Below are 19749 nucleotides of genomic sequence, written 5' to 3' on the forward strand. Positions count from 1 at the left end.
TTATTATTGAGGATCAAAGTAAATCGACAAAAGGGGAAAAAAGTCCAATAATGAAACCCTAACTCTGCTAATTGAACAATATTATATTTTTCTCTCCCTCTGTCACAAATTCATTCCTGGCTGGCAAAAGGATCAATTTTATAAGAATTTCACATCCTCCTTGACACACAGACAGCCTGAGAGCTCATAAAAAAACCTATGTCATGATGCAGTTATCTTCCAACCCAGAAAAAGAATAATTACCGTAAAACCCCAACTAAACCCAGTTATTAACATTATTAAAAGTTATCTCGGAAGGATGATGAAACTAAAACGCGATGCAATTTGTAGCGACGTGGTGTTGTGGTTGGTCACTTTTTAAAAGCTTATAAATAAATACAGTGGTTGTCTTGTGGTAAGTAAATGTCGAGACGGTTTTAAACCTCTCCAAGGTCTGCACAACTCTTCAAAATTGTGGACAGAGCAACATTTACTTGCAGAGAAGGGAATCGTATTATTATGATTATTATTGCGTGGTAGTGAGCAATTATGGGGATACACTTACTTATGGTTTTTCTACCTCAGTGTGCCACTGCCTACTGACTGAGTGAGCGACCCTTCATCTTGGGCCTTTTGTTTCTGAGCAACAATAATTGTGCAGTTGTTGTTATTACGTGGACAGAAAGAGCGAGAGAGGGAAGAAACGAAGGGATGATGATAATCCTTCAGTCTTCCAGTCGTCTAAAGGATTATATTTATGATGGGGCTGAGGAAGTAGGGACCACGACGTCCATCCCAACCTACCTTAAAATGCTTTTGTTCATCCTGCCATATAATCGGAGGGGGTATATGGCAGGGGGAGGAGCAGGGGACAGGTACAGGTTGTGGTGGTTGCCCAATATGTACCACTTTGTCCCAATAATTTGGTGGAGTGAGAATGGAAATATAATGGACAATTTATAGAGCGGGGTTACTTTCACTGCTTAATAATGAACCGTGTCGAAATCGTGGCGTCGAATTCACTACTGGGCACACAAAGATGAAATACATAAAATGTAGGCTCATTTTTACATAAAATCAGTTGAATTTATGTAGTCCAGGACAAGAGAGGAAGAAGAGTACCTTTGGTGGTCTATGGTTTCTATTGTTTGTTTGTTTAGGTTTACACTCACAACATTTTATTGCAGTATAAGTTGGTAAAAGTTTTGGAAAATGTGTAAAAATGTCAGTCCAATCTGAGGATGAGCGAGACTACTTAAGAGACCACCTTTAAGTTCCACTTTATTGTTGTTATTGTCCTTTTCGATCCATCTCTTCTGCAAATTAGACACCTTCCGACGAAGCAAACATTATAGCCTGGACATGTTGATGATCATATTGAAACCTTCTTTTCTACGCGTTGTGATGTGACGTCCTTGGTCGCAGGTTGTTGTTTTTCAAAAAGTATTTAGTGGAAAAGATGAAACATTTTTCGTGTTCTTTATCTTATCCGGGATTGGAGAGGAGGAGACTTTTGTGAGCGAGAGTTTTGTCGAGATTTTTAGAGAGAAGGAATACATTTTGTTTTTAAATTCTCATCTCAATTCATTAATTGCATCCCAAAACAGTTCGATGGTTTCTAGTCTTCATCTTGATGAAGTTCTTGAATTTTTGTTTGATGTTTTCTAAATTTTTGAGTTTGAGACTCATCGTTTTAATTTAAGAGAGAGAAAAATGCCAATTTTTTGTTGTAACGCATGAATAAACCATTTTTGATGGTGTGCCTTTTCTTTGTCTAATTATTGTATACCTAAAGCTCTAACTGAACATTAAGTAAGGGAGTGAAAATTCCCTTGTGGAAGGAACACAGTAATTGCTGATGAGTAGTTTTTAGACAACGACGATTGCTTTCTCCCTCGTCAAGCAGTACGCTCAAATGATCTCATTCCTTTTTTATCATTAAATTTTGATGTCAACATCAAAAGAAACGAGTATGGCTGCAGTGCCAACTTGATTTTTTTTTGTTAAAAGTTGCTCCCCTGTCAACTTGACTTTGGAGTTGACAGATGAACCCATTTCTTGGATGAGTAATCAATTAAGTCCAAGAGCTATGTTAAAAATTAAAAATAAAAGTTTTCAATTTTTAAGAAAATTTGTTCCTAAGATATTCGTTTTTATTTATTCCAGGTGTCGAAGGAAGAGTATGACACGTGCCGCATTACGAATCCCAACCCGAGGATAATCGCTGTTTGTGATAAGCCCCATAAGTTGATGTATTTCACAATTACATTTCGCAGCTTCACTCCCCAGCCAGGCGGTCTCGAGTTCCGTCCAGGGCAGGACTACTACTTCATCTGTAAGTCAATAATACTACCTCAAAAAGCATCGGATAAATGAATTAACCGATAACCAAGTCCAATTTTTAGCCTTCTCATTTCCTAACGTTATTGTATTAATTGCAGCAACTTCATCACGTGATGATCTCCACCGCCGAGTGGGAGGCCGGTGCTCCACCCATAACATGAAAGTGGTCTTCAAGGTGTGCTGCCATCCTGGGGAGTCCTCCTCAAAGAGTGAGTTTACAAAATTAGCAGTATCAAAAGATGGGAAATTTACCTTAAAAACGGCCTTATTTAATTTACGCATTATTTTCTTGCCCAGGCACCACCACCACAATTGCTCCCCTCATTCACGGCGGAGCTCCGCGACTCTCCACCTCCGCGTCCTCCTCCTCAAACTCCAACCTCGTCCCCACCCTGACCTCTCTGTCCTCAGGGGGTGGAGTGCTGTCGAGTCCAACCCCTCCACCCAGACGGGGTCCCGTCATAGTCTACACGTCATCCCAGTCTCCATTAGGAATCAATTATGGCGGTGGGATTGGGGTCACTGCCGCCCCGACACGCTTCCCACTTTACCATCCCACCACGAGATACCCTCCCAAGAAGAATCAGTACAATACGAACCCTAATGTTAAGCCTACTTCTAAGAAAAGTGAGTTCATTCAGCATTATTCGTCAAATGTTAAGAACAATTTCCTAATATTTGTTCCCCCTTGTTTTGCAGAAGAGCTGGAGAAGCATCAGAACGAGGTGGTTAAGAATGAGGAGTTGACGAGTGGGGCGACCTCCTCTCTGCTGCTGCGGCACGTCTCCTTCTCCCTGTGGTCGTGGTCCTTCTCATCGCCACCCCCACTACTACTCTGTCTTGTCAACTTACTCTGGGGCGCGTTACTCCATGTGTAGCCATACTAATTAGTTGTACTAGTTATCTCTTAATTTACGTATCCACAATTATACAGTAGAATTGTTTATCCATCAGCATCAACCGAGTAATTAGTACTCTAAACTAAACTGAAACGGAGGGGCGAACAATGGGGTGAGGTTGTCCTTTGACATGTTAAGCACACTACATGTCCCACAGTATCTTATCGATATATGAAGAATATGTCAAGCACGACACCACCCCATTGCTCGCTCCACCCATATTTATGTATACATACGTGTGCAGCATAGTTTTAAGGAAGAACAATCTCTGAAACCCTTGTTTAAATAGCGAGAAAACTTTTGTATTTACTCACACAAAGATTTTTGTCGTCGTCGTCGTTGTCGTTTTTCTCGTGAGCCATACTACTTTAAGAAGGAGAAGATGAACACTGTTACACGCCCATTAAAATAGTTACGAGTATCATCTCATCACTTATCTACTTATTTCATTCTATGCTATTTTCTTGCTCCCCCCCTTTTCTGTTGTACATTTATAATGTAGCAAAAGGAAAATGTCAATGTAAAGAAATAGTATTTTGTCCATGATGAATACTACGACACACGACCCACGTCACACCCACAGAGAAAGAGCGCATATTATATAAAGACTTAAAATTTATGTATGTACGTGCATACGTTGTATATAAAAATGTGTACTTTGTATCGTATTTTGTAAATTGTATAAAATTTGGTTGGATGTTAATTTTATCTTAGAACTCATTAATTATTGTGACTAGCAGATATGAACAGCCAGCCATGTTGTTGTACCAATTAGAAAGTTAAGTAATATATATTTATTATAAAAGTATAAGTGTATGTAGATGAACACGTATGTTAGAGAGAGAAATAGTGAAGAAGAGGTCAGTTTGGGTGGGGTCTTCTATTTCTCATTCATTCATGTTGATAATGCCTTCACGCAACCATGTGAAAGGGTGAGATTGAGAGAAACTTTAAGAAAGAGGGGTCACATTCTTTTACGCAACTTTTACTTTACGATATTTATACAGGAAAAAACAGCAGGATCTTGATTTGAGTTAGGAAAAAAGTGAGAAACAGATATTTCGACGGTCGAGTGGATCGTTATTCTCTTAAGCAAAGCAAAGAAATACTTGCAACCGTCGTGATGTGGAAAAGCCTTTCTTGACAAAATTTAACATTAAAATACGAGTGACCGTCTCAATTCTTCTTGTCAAATATAGTTGAACTTTTTGATTATACGATGAATACCGATTTTTCTATCAGAAAATTATTATTATGACACACAAGACAAAATGAAGTGACTTTCACACCTTGGGAAAAAAGACTTTCACTCTGCAAATTTAGAAAGCAGGAGGAGGAATTATTTAAAAAATGCACTTTACGCACTTGCACATCCGACTTTCACTTTTTTGACATTCTGTCATCTATCTATTCGTACATCCCAATCACACACACACGCGAAAGAGGAGGAAGAAAAAGAAGAAATTTTTAAATTAATGTTAGACATAATTTTAACAAATGACGAGCATAGTAGCCAAAAAGAAAAAAAGTAGTAGAATGAGAAAAAATGCCCTTATTGTGACCTTATCTTCTCTTACTTATCTCTCAACTTGTCTTGTCATCATGTCGTAGTTAACATTTTACATTACGTATTAACACCCCGAGTCAATCAGATATTAAGGAAGAGAGAAACCGCAACAGAGATGATGATAAATTTTAAAAGGTTTTAAAAAATATTATGATAACGTCCACTTTACTTCATCACACCAAGTCCAATGAGGATCGAAGAAGGAAAAAAATCACCACCACGACCAGCATTTCTGTTTTAGCTTGTTATTTAGCTAGGTATTGTGTAATCAAAAAAATCTACTCAATGTCGTCAACTTATGTATTTACTTACTACTTGGTGTCGTCATCATCATTGTTGTTATGCGTTGAAGGGAAAGCTGTATGTAAAAAGGAGAGGGGAGAAATAAAGTAAGATGAGTATGTGTTATGCAGTTTAAGAAACGCGAAGGATAAGACTACCAATTTACCAAGTTTATTATTCATATATAAAATTATGGATGTTGTATGATGGGTACATGGTCGAGGAGGAGGTGAAAGCCTCCGAAATGAACATCGTTTAAAAACCCAGATAGAATTATTACAAAAAAACTTACTGTTTTTAATGTATCGTCGTATATATTCTTCGTCATCGTCGTCGTCTGAATCATCGTATCGTAACATAACGTAAAAATGTGAGATACTTGTATGACGCAAAGGATGAAGAAGAAAGTTGTTATCTCTCCCAATTCTGCTGCTGCTACTCGGAATATGTCTTTAAGAGTTAGAAGTAAGTAAGGATTTGATATGAGAAATGGAAATGCAGAAGCTAAATTTATGAATAAAAGGAAATATGTTCTGTGGAATGATACATGAAGTGTGCAATTGTGGAGTTTTATTTACTGGTTCAAATGCGATTTTAAGATTATTCATCAATAATTAAGTTGTGCTAATTATTCCCAAAATGCGGCTCACAAAAACTCATCAATTTTGAAAATTATTTCCATAATTTTAGCAGGTGTCATATTTTTATTTAATTCAACTTTCCATTGATCATTTACTTAAAACATATTAGAGATTGGCCTTGTTCGAGTCGACATTGCTGTTGATTTTCTCCCTGATCATCTTCCCAAAATCGGGATGGACCTTCGCAAAATTGGTGATGGCTCGTTCCCGAATGAAGGGAGAAGCTGCATTGAGATGGCCGCCAATATTGGCGGCCAACCTTTTCCTCTCTTCCGGTCCGAGCACCTTATTCCAGAAAGTGGTCACTTGAGAGTAGTTGTCATCATCGGCCGAGTTGTACCGTTCCACTTGACCGGATGCGGTGTAGGATGAAATATCCGCCTTGGGAGTCTCCACCGGACCTGAGAAACTGTTGGGAAAGTAGTTTGGAGCACCGTCATTCTAAGAATATGTTACAATTTATAATAGTTAATATAGCCACACAACAAGAACATTACGATAAGTAAGTTGACTTGCATGCATCGTGTCCACATTCATCGCCCCATCCCGATTATATGTCCTGAGTGGAATAGACCTGAGCGGACAATTGACCGGAATCTGGACATAATTTGGTCCGAGACGATGACGATGAGTGTCCACGTAGGAGAAGAGACGACCCTGCAACATCTTGTCGGGGGATGGCTCAATCCCCGGAATCATGTTGGCCGGAGCGAAGGCGAGTTGTTCGACCTGATTGAAATAGCTGGTGGGGTTTCGATCCAGAACCATGCGTCCAACAGGATGAAGTGGGAACTCGGCTTGGGGCCAAATCTTGGTCAGATCGAAAGGATTGTAACGAAATTTCTCGGCTTGGGCAAATGTCATGACCTTGAATGTTATAAAGTTTGGTTGTGAAGTTTGGTTGTTAAGTAGATATTCGGGTTGATTAAATTGGAACTAATTCAGAATGTAGATCACAAACCTGAATTTTTAGACTCCAGGATGGATAACGATGATCTGCAATTGCATTGTACAAATCATGAATTGAATAGTCGGGATCATCCGCAGAAATCTGGTGAGCCTTCTTGGGACAAAGATTCTTAACCCCTTGGTCCGTTTTCCAATGGAATTTGGCATACACTGGATTTCCATGCGCATTGACGAGCTTGAAGGTGTGGGAGCCGTAGCCGTTCATGTGCCGATATCCGTCGGGGGTTCCTCGGTCGCCGAAGAGGAAACAGACCTGATGGGTCGTTTCAGGACGAAGGGAAATGAAATCCCAAAACATGTCGGGGTCCTGAAACATAATAATCAAAACTTTATTTTTGTTATAAATTATAATTAGTGTTATGCACCGTTGATGGTGAAAATTTTACCTTAAGATGAGTTTGCGGGTTCCTTTTCTGCGTGTGGATGAATGACGGGAAGAGGATTGGGTCCCGAATGAAGAAAATGGGCGTATTGTTCCCAACCAAATCCCAATTTCCATCCTCCGTGTACAACTTGACCGCAAATCCTCTCGGATCCCGAGCCGTGTCCGCAGATCCACTTTCTCCACCCACCGTGGAAAATCGCACCGCCACATCCGTCCTTTTTCCTACGAATTCGAAAGGAGCTGCCTTCGTCCATCTGGTGATGTCATGGGTCACCTCAAAATAGCCGAACGCACCGGCTCCTTTAGCATGCACGACACGCTCGGGAATTCGTTCACGGTCAAAAGCAGCCAAGTGTTCGACCAAGTTGGTGTCTTGGAGAAGGATCGGACCTCGAGGCCCCACAGTGAGGGATTTCGTCAGGGTGGGTAAGGGACATCCGTGAGGGTTAGTGGATCGGTGCGGCGTCTGGAATTGGTGATGCAAATAAATTATTCATTTTTTCATAGAAATTATTAATGTTTCCCCATGAGACGCAACGTATGTGACCTCACAAACAAATTCATAACCTGAGGTCTATGGCATCATGTGATTTCGTGCCTCCTGATAATTCTAGCATGGATGTTCCTTGTTTTTTTGACTTGTTTACGTGACCTCAGGGTTTTATGGCATAAGATTGAAATTCGTAATTCTATGCATAAACCAAACCCCACCAACCGACCGAGACCAACCAATACGTCATTCAAATATGTAACTCTGCACCTTTCCGTAAAAAGAATCTTTAATTTAAAAACTTGTACCTGCTTTTTCTTGTGAAAGTCGGTGAGTTGATTCGCTGCCGGGTCTATGTTCGCCATCCTATTCTCGTCGTAAGGTAAGTAACGGTTTAAGCTACAAATTATAAAGGATTTCTTGTACAAAAAATGATCTGGATAATTCATCAAGGATGTTCACAGTCTTGGAGATGCTGCAACACTGCTGCTGTCTTATCTTGAGGTTTTCTTGATAAGATTGACATAACAGGCAGGAGTGACTGAGTTTGTGTGATTGGCTTGTCCTATTGGTTATCATTATCAGTTGATTTGGGGTTGGAGTACATTCCGCACTTATGTATGTCTACACATAAAACTGGTAATTTATTCCAATACATACGCATTTAATTACCATGTGACGGACATAAGCATATTTGTTTTTGACTTTTTCATTTGATGTCTGTGGGTGTGTTTTCTTACACATCTCACAAATTTCTAAATATTTTCAATATTTCTAGGTTTTCGTAAATACCATTATCTTGGCTATTTTTTAAATACGAAAATTGTGTCAATATTTCGACGAATATAATCAAGAATATTGGTTGAACAACTTTAAGTAAACCAACATTTTGCATTTTTTTCCTAAATAGGAAGTAGTAACAGGCATTGCTTTGGTTATCTCCCCTGGCTTATCGTTCACTAAATTGTTGTATGTACATACGTCCGTTTGAGGAACACTTGCAGGATTTTTTTTGTACTAAGGGCAGATTTTGATGAAATTCATCCCATTCATGAATTTCATATCAGTACCACTCGTGACGATTCATGAAATTTGTGTGAAAATGTAAGGAAAGAGTTAAAAGACTTCGTTGAAATTCCATGCAAATCGATCAAAAACTTGAAGAGCGGATTCATAACATGCCTTATAACATGGCGATTAATTTGTAACATTTACACAATGTTGAATGTGTTTGACCTACCCAAAATGACTTTATTGGTTGACGTAAAATTCCAAAATGCGTATTTATGTAGCCATGAACCATCATACAATAATTAACATAGACAAAACTTCACCAACCAACGCAGGCTAGATATTTATGTCATGCTATAAAACACATTGTAATTTCCCAAGACCACAATTACCCCGAATTAGACAGTGAATACACTCATCCTCAATTAGAAGAAAACGTATCTATTAAAAGCAATGGGTCTGATTTATTTATATTTTCTTTCAAGATGGTTTCCCGTCAAGGCCACTTCAATAACGCGATACGAAGAGAGGAGATTAAACTTTATTGATGTGAGATATTTATTGAACATTTAACTTCACATTATCAAATACAATAAAAAAATACGAATGATGATGTGTATATCAGGACACTGATTATAATGAACCTTTTTCCAGCATGAATGAATTGTTATGCGTGAATGTGTAGTTATGTGGTTCTTGGACTCTGCACTTATCAATCCAAATTAAGAGATAATTTGTATGTTTGTTTGTCTCATCTTTATAATTTTTATAGAACCATTTACTAAAGACTTTCTGGTAGCAGGAAGATTTCATAAGCAGTCTAATTCGATAATTTCATTCAACTTATTGTGTCCCATACATACCTTTAACTTTGATAGATAAATATTGTCTTTACTAATTAGTAAAATCCAACCCGAAATCATGCCACCAGATTTTAATTTCATTATCACCGCATTCCCACTTGACCATATGTACATTGGACATTATTAAGATTATGTACCAAAGCATTATTCTAGTATCTGGGAATGACTGACTGACTGGAATCACAATTTGTCATACCCTCCTCTTCACTATAAGTCGAAATTCAAGTCCAGTCCAACTTGTTGCTCGTGATGTTGTTGATACCTGGTAAACAAGCCGAGTTGAATTCACACTAAAAGTCAAGGTGACCCCATCCATCCCCCGTCCAATGATGCGATAAAAGCATTACTGCATCCATAGCGCATAAATCCTTTGCTATGCTGCACTCCTATTTTTATGAATTCTCACCATATCTCTCTGCCCACTAAATAACTCGCTTTTCCTTCCTCGAGGCGAGATTATTTCATTCCAGCGAAATCAAAATGCAGGCAAGATTCAGATTCAAGATTGGACCATGGAGTAAGATGTACTACACTGTGCTGTAGGATTGGACATTGTGCATGCATATCTGAAAACCAACTACTACAACAAAAGTTGGACCGGACACCAGAGTTGAAGTAACTACTTTTTCAGTATAGTCAGAGAGAACTAAAAGTCATCACGAAGAGCGGAGATACCAAGCAAACCACAGGGTATTAATATTATTATAGTAAATAAGCAGCGTTAATATTGCAATATGATGTGGAATGCGACGCTGAGGATGACGACGGGAGCAAAAAATGTAGTACCACGATGGACGGACGGAGATATGACTCCAGGGCTCGGTGTGCATGGGGGTGGTTTAGCTTGGTAAGGCTGGTTTTATGTTGTGGTTTATGTAGCTTGGCACCTCACCTAGCTCGCTGCACTACCATTTAACATTTACTGGTTGCGTGTATGTATACCTTGCCGTGCTGGTTGGTGATGTTGCTCAAGTAGTTTAGTTTAACTCTGCTTCTGCCACGGTCCGGTTGCTGGTCTGTCAAATCCTTTTTTCTTTTTGAAGATTTTTTGAAAAAGTGAGAAAACTACCGAGAAGAAATCATGGCTGGAAGAGACGCTGCCGCAAACCAACTCACGCAGTGGAGCAAGACCAACGTAAGGTTTTTAGCTTTTCTAGAGCATACTAAACTTCAGAAATATTCGAGTTAGTGGATTGGTTAGGATTCTAGATTTGTAGAGAATTGAAAGCACTCTCAAACCGGCGAGTGGATAAATTTCAATAATTTTTGTGTAAACAATACAACCACGAAAGACGACTATGTAGTCGCAAAATTGGGGATACAACTTTGTGACACCGCCTCCCCTCCCACAATTTCATTTCAGACATCGAGCCCAGGTTTTAATTACTTGTCGCGTCTCGCATTGTTCGTTAGAAAAGTCATTAGACTTTCAGGCTTCTTAATCTTCATCCACATTATCCCCCCTGCCATCTCACATTCGTGTTGAATAAATAAGCAGCAAAGCTAGAGGCATAATCATATTATATTATTATGTCCTTTCGTGATGATTTGTGGCTCCCAACTTTCCAGTTTTGTTTATAATGGTAAACTTTTTAAATCGAACTGAAACCCATTTCGTATTTAATTTAAATCTCTACAGTCAAGAAGCGTATCTGAATTAATCTTTCCTGTATAATTGCTAATTACTTCCTCCCACCTTTTCATACGTCTACTCCTCATTCATCTCATTCTATTCAGCCTTCTTTTTTGCCATCTATTCACAAAATGATTGATTTCGTATTCACGTATTTCTAAAAGTTTCAACCATGAATTCGGTCCGGTCAGTCAAATGGAATGGATTTTAATCTTGTATTGAACTCTGAATCTGACCATTTTTTGCACCTCTGCTGCTCCACCAAGCATTCCTATAAGGTGTGCATCTTGTGCCATCGACTGTACAAAATAATACGTCCATTATCCATATTTTTTTTTGCTTCGTCGTTTCTACAACTCTCTCCCCATACGCATAGCAAATATATGTATGTAAAATCATAAAAGAAGAAGACGACACTTTGGGAATGATAGATCCATTTTATTTGCATTAAGATGAGACATTCAACTCGTGGTGGCAATGGCAAGACAAAATTCTATTTTACGGAGAACCAGTTCTGATCTGAATTTCAGATAGGTGTTCTTTTATCTCTCGCTCGCTCTTTATTGCATTGTTGTATGAATAAAAAGGGTAGATTTTTAGTTTTAATGCATATTAAGCGAATTGCGAAATAGGAATATTTTAGCGAACTTTGCTATTTTGGTTGTGAGGATGAGGGACGAAATGGGGAAATTGAGACTTAAGACGTGAATATGTTGGTTTGTGTAGGAGTCTGAGCGTGCAGTTAATAACCACGGCTGCCCGGTGCCATCCTTGACCAAGTCGCAAACCGTGGGAACCAAGGGACCGATCCTTCTCCAAGACACCAACTTGACCGAACATTTGGCTGCTTTCGACCGTGAACGAATTCCCGAGCGTGTCGTGCATGCTAAAGGGGCCGGTGCGTTCGGTTATTTTGAGGTGACCCATGACATCACCAAGTACACCAAGGCCGTGACCTTCTCGGCCGTGGGGAAGAAGACGGATGTGGCGGTGCGATTTTCCACGGTGGGTGGAGAAAGTGGATCGGCGGACACGGCTCGAGATCCGAGAGGATTCGCGGTCAAGTTGTACACGGAGGATGGAAATTGGGACTTGGTTGGCAACAATACGCCCATTTTCTTCATTCGGGACCCAATCCTCTTCCCGTCATTCATCCACACGCAGAAAAGGAACCCGCAAACTCATCTTAAGGTAAAAACTTTTACCATCAACGATGCATAATGCTAATTATTATTTATAACAATAGTAAAGTTTTGATTGCTATATTTCAGGACCCCGACATGTTTTGGGACTTCATTTCCCTTCGTCCTGAAACGACCCATCAGGTCTGTTTCCTCTTTGGCGATCGAGGCACCCCCGACGGATATCGGCATATGAACGGCTACGGCTCCCACACCTTTAAGCTCGTTAACGCGCAAGGGAAACCTACCTACGCCAAGTTCCACTTCAAGACCGATCAAGGCATCAAGAACTTGCCGGCGGACAAAGCTCACCAAATTTCTGCGGACGATCCGGACTACTCCATCCATGATTTGTACAATGCCATTGCCGAGGGACGACACCCCTCATGGACCGTGCACATTCAGGTATTAAGAGTAGATTGACATACCGCTTTTATCTAAATACGTATTAAATTATAATATAATTATTATTATTTTCTGTTGATAAGGTCATGACGTACGAAGAGGCCGAGAAATTCCGTTACAACCCATTCGACTTAACCAAGATTTGGCCCCAAGCCGAGTTCCCACTTCAACCCGTGGGTCGTATGGTTCTTAACCGAAACCCGACCAATTACTTCAGCCAAGTGGAACAACTCGCCTTCGCTCCGGCCAACATGATTCCGGGAATTGAACCATCCCCCGACAAGATGTTGCAGGGTCGTCTCTTCTCCTACGTGGACACTCATCGTCATCGTCTGGGCGCAAATTACACCCAGATTCCGGTCAATTGTCCAATTCCTTCGGTGAAGCGAGCCACTTACACGAGGGACGGTCCGATGTGCATCTTTGCACAGGATGGGGCACCAAACTACTTCCCCAACTCTTTCAACGGACCACACGAATGTCCATCCGCCATCCAACCGACATTCAATCTTTCAGGTGCGCGTGGAGTACATAATTAATTAAAATTTAGATCTAAAATCGTAAGGTAATAATAATTAACCAACTGATTAACCTTTCAGGTGACATTGAACGGTACAACTCTGCTGACGAGGACAACTTTTCTCAAGTGACCACTTTCTGGAACAAAGTGCTCGGACCAGAGGAACGTAATCGTCTGGCATCTAACATCGCTGGACATTTGAAAGCTGCCACTGCAGCCGTTCGAGAACGTGCCGTGGCCAACTTTAGCCAAGTTCATCCAGATTTTGGAGCCTTGATCAAGAGCAAACTGGGATAAACTACAATCAGATTACATATTCACCAATCCAACAGGAAGATATCTATCACTTGGCCAATTACTATTTCTCTATTAATCAATATAAATCAATCAATATTATTTGTTAATGATAATTAATTTATGGTGATGGTTGGGAGAATTAATTGGTTGTAGTTTCACATTTGTTCCGCCTGCTTCTAAAAAATGCACAACTTTTTGTTTCTTGATTAAAGATTACATACAAATCAATAAAAGTTGGATACAAATTATGTATTTTGAGTAGTATTTCGTTTTAAGAATCATATCGGAATATTATTTAGCATGGTTGAAAACGAAAACTTTTCCATCGGTTATTGTTTTACAAAGCTCTCAAGCATCATAATCATCTACATGTGTACATATATACATTAGTATTATTGTCTTATGAAATGCATACAGTGAAAATCAAGATTTTGCGTATTCTAATGGCCATGATCTTCATTTTCATATCATTCCATTCAATACACACAGTATCACTCAAATGATGAAATTGGCAAAAATATTGTAAAGTTGAGAAATTGTATGAGCTTTTATGTAAGTCACAAAAGGGAGTATTCTGCATAATTTTGGTCTCGTTTCTTCAGAAACGAGCGATGACCCGAGTGAGACACAAAGCATGCAAAACTAAAATACTAGTAAAATGATATTTGCATGCAAATGCAAATAAATACACGAAGATATTTCAGCATACACATATTATTTAACTTAATTTATTTAAATTTCATCACCACTACAACTATAAACGTACTATTAGCTGCAAAAGTGGTTTTGGTTAGGTTCCTGAGCCAATTAGACAAATTTCTCTCGAGATGATATGCAGATATATGGTAGGCAGTTGACACTGGAGTTATCCTCTACTAGAGAACAACCATAACCGTAGTTGCTTTATTGTCCTCGACCAAATACGAAAATAAACCTCACGCTTTCTTTCCGGCGTCACCATTTTTATTATTGGCAAGCGCTGCTAGTATATATCACAAAGACATCCTCTGAGTGACCAACTGAACATGTTTGTAAATATAGTATAAAAAAATAGATAAATTTTTCGCCATAGTTGCCAATTCCTGGAGTTTTACTAAACTGAGGGCACGAAAGTCAATAAAATTTGACATCTGTACAAAAAAAGAGAAAAACGTCCAATCATGAATTCCGGGGTCTCACGGAAAGGTTATAAAAGAATCTGGGAAGAGTAAGTTGATTATTTTATGCTTACGATAAGCCATGAATAAGATAAGCCATGCATCCTCATTCAGAGCTCGGCATCCTCCCCGCACACTGCTCACTGTCCGTCGTAAATTTATCATTCTTATGGTGCGATCTCAGCTAAACGACGTCTCGAACCCGGCTATCGCCCCACAAGGATCGCCAGCGTGGGTCCGCCAACTCCACGAATTGGTCTTCCAACACGACAACGAAGTCAGCCACGGCGACATTAAACGCTGGATTAAAAACCACACTTGGATCGCGGTGAGCACTCGTCCACAATTTTTAATTCACAAATACACATTTGGGCAAAATTTTGCGAAATTTTTAATGTTCGTTGGTATGCGTCCTTGTTACATTAATGTTGCCAAATAATTTTTTATTTGCATAATAATGTCATAATGCATATTAAATTTCATCCTTACGAAATAGAATACGGCGAATGATCATATCCCTGGAATGCAGTCTTTCTGGGACTGCGTTAACAACCGAGTTACCCAGTTGGGAACTATGTCGCATAGTTTCCCCCGTGAATTTCTAAATACTCTGGATCTTCCAAACGTGGGTAATCACAACATTGAGGGTATTCACGCACCCTTGGTAACTACGTAAACAGCGTAAAATCCGTAAACTTACAAATGTGATTTTTTACCAATTCCACTTCATATTCTTCCATTAGGAGCCTTTAGCAGCCTCTATACCAAATTTCAGCTCGATTGGATGATTTTGAAAAATCGGTATGGGTCACCCCTTCGGGTACCTCCAGATGAAAAATTTTCCAATTTCACTTCATATTCTTTCATTAGGAGCCATTAGCAACCTCTATGCCAAATTTCTGTATCGAACAATTTTTTTTCTTCCGCAAATTGAGTTTACAAAATACTTTACAAAATTAAAAGACGCCTGTGAGCTGCGTAAGTTTACAAAAGTTTGTAAACTGATTTTCCTTGACAATTTTTGTAAAAGTTTGTAAACGTTTGTAAGTTTACGGATTTTACGCTGTTTACGTAGTTACGAAGGAGGGCGTGAATTGCCTCATTGATAACCCAGGCGTGGAGTTGCTCAGTGAGGGTCAAAACCATAACCATCATAATTCTCAAAGGATTGAGGATAATGTGGAAAATAGAGATAGAGGTTAGTATATAGTGGTTTGGTAGTAGCGTTATAGACTTAATCGCAATCAGTTATGGAATAAATGTTAATACTAATAATGTTAATTATTATTTTCGACATGAACTACTAACAAGTCTTCCTTGATCACATAGGTCCCACAATTCTTGGAAGAAATGTATATTGTCGAGGTCAATCCCAACCACCTGTACTCATTCCATACTACGACCAGCCCTTCGTTCAATACGACGATGATGCAGAGGCCCCCCTCAATCTGACCATGTATCCACCAATCCAACAAGAAACGGGGACCAATCTGCAACTACGTGACGACGAACAACGACGGCTAGAACAACAAGATCGCGAATTAGGGCAGGATGACCAAGGGCAGGAACAACTTCAGCCAGTCGACATGAGCATGAACGCTGACCAACATCAGGACAACGCAATTAGCAGCAATAACACCCTTCCATCCGGACAAGGAGACACACCAGCGTCGCCCAATGCAGTCCCTGCTATCTCCCAACCTAAAGACTCCAGCCCCTTGCACAGATTAGAAGAGATTTTCGAGTCAGTCCTTGCCCTCGCCAACCTTTGTAATGCCTTGGATGAGATCCATGAGATCCAGCCCGAAACAAAACAAACCCTGCAACACATCTACAGGGTATTTTCGTAATTTGCTTTGATTTTATGAGGATTATTTATTCGATCCTATCATGTTTTTAGGTGGTTGCCAGAAAACATGCCCGTGAAGTGATTCGTTTCCCGTATGAGGTGTTGCGCGCTCGAGAACAGCGGCGAATCAAGGAGGAAGCTTTTGAGGCCTCAACAAGGGAAGGGGGAACGGGTAAATATTTGCACATGACATACTTGTATAATTAGTTATAAAATGGCTGTTCATAAATTTGTGCTTACGTAGATTCAACCCCTTTAAGGGGCTTAGGCCGATATAAGCAAAGAGCAGAAGTGGTAGTGGTCAACTTGATGACACCACCACGAAGACCAACTCCAGACGCCTTCCTCACTTCTAAACATGGCGAACCCACTCCGGTGGAGGTCCTTCAGGTTGACTGAATTAACAAGATATGACATTATGAAACGTTAGAGTAGTAAATTAATCGTCTTTTTAAAAACTCTGCTTATTCTGCAGTGCAAATTCATGGTTCTGGTAGTTTAATAATTTTAAATTGGTGCGTATTTTTTTACGAATTATGCAGCTGAATTAGTGAAAAATGAATTTAATAGCCGATAGTGGCAGGATACAATAGTCCTAATCTCATGATGATAATGAATTAATGATGATGAATGATGAATTAATGATGAAATGAATTACTGATGAAATGAATTAACGACATTAGTATATAGACCGACGAGCAGCATTTGATATGGTGTACTTTTAATAAGAAAAAAAGTTTTTAATAAAACATTGACACATTTACGATAAGCAAGCAAGGATATTTAATTCTTTTCACTCATCGACTAGGTTTTTTTCCTAAAAACAACTAAAAACCTCAGTGATCAAGTCTGACCTAAATGTTGCCCAGCTTTCCGACCCGCCACGACTGACAGATTCAAGCTGCTCAGATTCACCTGAGGACTCATCCTCAAACTTTCTCTCTCCTCCGAATTGTATTTTTTTGCTAGGGAATAAGTCACTCTTCGTCTTCTCGCTGAGATTTGTTGACTGACGGCAAGTGTTCCCGTTTTTCGAAAAAGTGTAAAAAAAATTGTAAATACTATTTAAAATTTGCATGCGTTTCTTCATATAAGAGAAAGCTTACTTGTGACATTTGGTGTTATCGATTTCGTCACCAAACGGAAAAGTTGTCATCTTGTTCGAAAAATGGAAAGCGGAGATCCTGCTGACTCGCCGTCGTCATCGCCAATTTTGGCGGTTGGTGGTGTGTCGATACCGTCGTTACAACCAACGACAACTACAACTACCTGGACTGCGTCGCCACATCCCGTCGTGATCAAATGGGCTGGGAAAGAAATTGAATTGGCGGACGTTTCAGGGGCGAAAACTGTTTTAGATCTCAAAGCTCTAATCCATGCTAGAACAGGGGTACAAGTGGATCGGCAGAAATTGCTCAATCTCAGTTTCAAGGGTGAGATATTACTTGAGGAATTATGTAATTTTACGTGAAAGCAAAAGTTAATTATATTTGTGTGCTTGTTTAATCTATGTAGGAAAAGTGGCTGCTGATGACTGCACCTTACTCAATTTAAATTTGCGACCTGGGCACAAAATCATGATGATGGGTTCTCTGGAGAAGGATATTGAGAATGTATAATGTTTCATTTGATCTAAATATAATATTTAGTCCTTCCGACTAGTCATAATGTTATATATCTACTATATAATATCAAACAAGGTGGACGTTCCTCCCGAGGAAAGGCCAGAAGTTAATAATGACTTGGATGTCGCTGAAGACTTTGAATTGGAAGAGTATTCTGCCCTGAATCAAAACAAGATTGCGAGGAGGATTAATGAGTACAATGTGAATGTGTTGAACCCTCCAAGGCCAGGTTAGCACAGATTAATTACTAAGAGATTTTATCATTTTATTTTTTCGACGAGACTTTTGAATTAAGAGTCAGGAATTAATCACTGAATTTTCTTTAATCGCAGGAAAAAAGCTACTCGTGCTGGACATTGATTACACGCTTTTTGACCGTAAGCTTAATAAAAATAAACCACTGTCCTATTATATTATTTCTAAATTAGCTTATATATAAAGTTTTTAATAATAACTTGCAGATCGATCCGAAGCGCAAACTGGGACTGAATTGATGCGACCATTTCTTCATGAATTTCTCACCACTGCATATGCAGTATGTTGAGTTTAATTTAAACCTAAATTATTGTCAAGCAAACCAACAGCATAGCTTGCAGAAAAGTTGAATACAAGTTGTACTGCTTTGATTGATAAGTTAATTTATCTATTTCTAGGAGTATGACATAGCAATTTGGTCAGCAACAAGTATGAAATGGATTCAGGTAAGAAAATAAAATAAATATTCGTGTTGTGTTTGAAAATATCTAGAAATTGTGGTTTATTTTACAGGAAAAAATGAAACTTCTTGGTGTAGATACTCATCCGGATTACAAAATTGTGTTTTACCTCGATTACCTTGCTATGATTACTGTACCCACACAGAAATATGGAGTGATCAATGTACAGACCTACATTATCTTTGCTTAAAAATATATACACACAATATTTATATCAGATATGTATTACAACTACAATTTTAAATACAGGTGAAACCTCTTGGAGTAATTTGGGGGAAATTTACAATGTACACCGCAAAAAATACCATCATGTTTGACGACCTGAGAAGAAACTTTGTTATGAATCCGCAACAAGGACTTCGGATTCGTCCCTTCCGTTCAGCTCATCTCAATCGGGCCACTGACCGTGAACTCCTCCGACTTGCCACCTATCTGTCCCATATCGCTAAACTGGATGATTTCTCTCATCTAAATCACAGCAAATGGGAGTCTTGCGTGGTCAGGCTGGAAATCCGGGCAGGCACTTTGCGTCGTAGACGGCGGCCTAGAGAGGGTGACGAGTACAATGCAGACTCCTCCTGAACCCACCACCTCTTCCTCCTCCTTCCACATTAGAATACAACTATACAGCTACTATTACTATTATTACTACTACTTCATACATCTCTGTCTACCACACAAACTTCCCAAAACAACACTCATTCACCTTTACTCAAGACTTGATAGTGTCGTCTTCGTAAATTGCTATGCGGGTGTGCGTCTGAAAACGTGTTTGTATGCTCAATTTTTTTTGTTGAGAGTAAATTAAAAGTGCATAACTTGTCAAATTGTCGTGGGTATTTTATCGTCTGTTTATGTAATCGAAATTTTTGCGTCATGATAATTCATGAAAAATAAATAATGATACGCATTCGCTCGTTGTTTGATAATAATATTG

At 39.3% G+C, this 19749-nt stretch overlaps 5 protein-coding genes across 14 annotated transcripts in view; 4 read left to right on the forward strand and 1 right to left on the reverse strand.

The window, feature by feature from the left end:
• The window catches only part of LOC110858241 (ephrin-B2), a 103656-nt gene extending 98040 nt beyond the window's left edge, over nt 1-5616 (forward strand). For both annotated transcript variants that reach the window (XM_022106925.2, XM_022106923.2), the window contains 4 exons: nt 2146-2314; nt 2421-2531; nt 2620-2949; nt 3022-5616. In XM_022106925.2, coding sequence (XP_021962617.1) covers nt 2146-2314; nt 2421-2531; nt 2620-2949; nt 3022-3200 — 789 coding nt within the window. In that variant the 3' untranslated portion in view covers nt 3201-5616. The remainder of the gene's footprint in view (nt 1-2145; nt 2315-2420; nt 2532-2619; nt 2950-3021) is intronic.
• A 126-nt stretch (nt 5617-5742) lies between these two features.
• LOC110858240 (catalase) lies at nt 5743-8086 on the reverse strand. The gene is made up of 5 exons (XM_022106922.2): nt 7864-8086; nt 7067-7531; nt 6673-6987; nt 6228-6578; nt 5743-6152 (listed from the first exon to the last, which is right to left on the reverse strand). The coding sequence occupies exons 1-5, from the start codon at nt 8002-8004 to the stop codon at nt 5817-5819; spliced, it is 1608 nt and encodes a 535-aa protein (XP_021962614.1). The 5' UTR covers nt 8005-8086; the 3' UTR covers nt 5743-5816.
• Nucleotides 8087-10395: 2309 nt separating this feature from the next.
• Nucleotides 10396-13729, forward strand: LOC110858243 (catalase). Its single transcript, XM_022106927.2, has 5 exons — nt 10396-10564; nt 11789-12253; nt 12334-12648; nt 12732-13164; nt 13248-13729. The coding sequence occupies exons 1-5, from the start codon at nt 10511-10513 to the stop codon at nt 13463-13465; spliced, it is 1485 nt and encodes a 494-aa protein (XP_021962619.1). The 5' UTR covers nt 10396-10510; the 3' UTR covers nt 13466-13729.
• A 625-nt stretch (nt 13730-14354) lies between these two features.
• LOC110858244 lies at nt 14355-17234 on the forward strand. 8 transcript variants are annotated; one of them, XM_022106928.2, is made up of 7 exons: nt 14355-14672; nt 14737-14950; nt 15119-15269; nt 15698-15820; nt 15952-16460; nt 16523-16643; nt 16716-17234. In XM_022106928.2, exons 1-7 carry the CDS (start codon nt 14626-14628, stop codon nt 16868-16870), a joined length of 1320 nt encoding a protein of 439 aa, XP_021962620.1. In that variant the 5' UTR covers nt 14355-14625; the 3' UTR covers nt 16871-17234. The 8 variants fall into 8 exon arrangements, with proteins under 8 accessions (XP_021962620.1, XP_035714288.1, XP_021962622.1 ...); XM_035858395.1 differs by having other exon boundaries at nt 15728-15820; XM_022106930.2 differs by having other exon boundaries at nt 15737-15820.
• A 142-nt stretch (nt 17235-17376) lies between these two features.
• Nucleotides 17377-19722, forward strand: LOC110858246 (ubiquitin-like domain-containing CTD phosphatase 1). 2 transcript variants are annotated; one of them, XM_035858398.1, is made up of 9 exons: nt 17377-17496; nt 17578-17904; nt 17987-18084; nt 18172-18325; nt 18429-18473; nt 18558-18631; nt 18750-18797; nt 18865-18975; nt 19062-19722. In XM_035858398.1, the coding sequence occupies exons 2-9, from the start codon at nt 17640-17642 to the stop codon at nt 19392-19394; spliced, it is 1128 nt and encodes a 375-aa protein (XP_035714291.1). In that variant the 5' UTR covers nt 17377-17496; nt 17578-17639; the 3' UTR covers nt 19395-19722. The 2 variants fall into 2 exon arrangements, with proteins under 2 accessions (XP_035714291.1, XP_021962626.1); XM_022106934.2 differs by having other exon boundaries at nt 17382-17904.
• Nucleotides 19723-19749: the final 27 nt, after the last annotated feature.

This window comes from Folsomia candida, unplaced genomic scaffold (assembly GCF_002217175.1).
Source record: "Folsomia candida strain VU population unplaced genomic scaffold, ASM221717v1 Fcan01_Sc020, whole genome shotgun sequence".
NCBI classification, from domain to species: Eukaryota; Metazoa; Arthropoda; class Collembola; order Entomobryomorpha; family Isotomidae; genus Folsomia; species Folsomia candida.

Excerpts from the sequence above, each read along its gene's own strand:
- LOC110858240 (XM_022106922.2), bottom strand. The coding sequence starts at position 8,004 with ATGAATTATCCAGATCATTTTTTGTACAAGAAATCCTTTATAATTTGT. Across the intron at positions 7,532-7,863 it reads ACTTTCACAAGAAAAAGCAG|ACGCCGCACCGATCCACTAA; the intron begins GTACAAGTTTTT and ends CACCAATTCCAG. Across the intron at positions 6,988-7,066 it reads ACCCGCAAACTCATCTTAAG|GACCCCGACATGTTTTGGGA; the intron begins GTAAAATTTTCA and ends ATTATGTTTCAG.
- LOC110858246 (XM_035858398.1), top strand. The coding sequence starts at position 17,640 with ATGGAAAGCGGAGATCCTGCTGACTCGCCGTCGTCATCGCCAATTTTG. Across the intron at positions 18,632-18,749 it reads TTCTCACCACTGCATATGCA|GAGTATGACATAGCAATTTG; the intron begins GTATGTTGAGTT and ends ATCTATTTCTAG. Across the intron at positions 18,798-18,864 it reads CAAGTATGAAATGGATTCAG|GAAAAAATGAAACTTCTTGG; the intron begins GTAAGAAAATAA and ends TTTATTTTACAG.
- LOC110858243 (XM_022106927.2), top strand. The coding sequence starts at position 10,511 with ATGGCTGGAAGAGACGCTGCCGCAAACCAACTCACGCAGTGGAGCAAG. Across the intron at positions 12,649-12,731 it reads CATGGACCGTGCACATTCAG|GTCATGACGTACGAAGAGGC; the intron begins GTATTAAGAGTA and ends TCTGTTGATAAG. Across the intron at positions 13,165-13,247 it reads ACCGACATTCAATCTTTCAG|GTGACATTGAACGGTACAAC; the intron begins GTGCGCGTGGAG and ends TTAACCTTTCAG.
- LOC110858244 (XM_022106928.2), top strand. The coding sequence starts at position 14,626 with ATGAATTCCGGGGTCTCACGGAAAGGTTATAAAAGAATCTGGGAAGA. Across the intron at positions 14,673-14,736 it reads TATAAAAGAATCTGGGAAGA|AGCTCGGCATCCTCCCCGCA; the intron begins GTAAGTTGATTA and ends ATCCTCATTCAG. Across the intron at positions 14,951-15,118 it reads AAAACCACACTTGGATCGCG|AATACGGCGAATGATCATAT; the intron begins GTGAGCACTCGT and ends CTTACGAAATAG.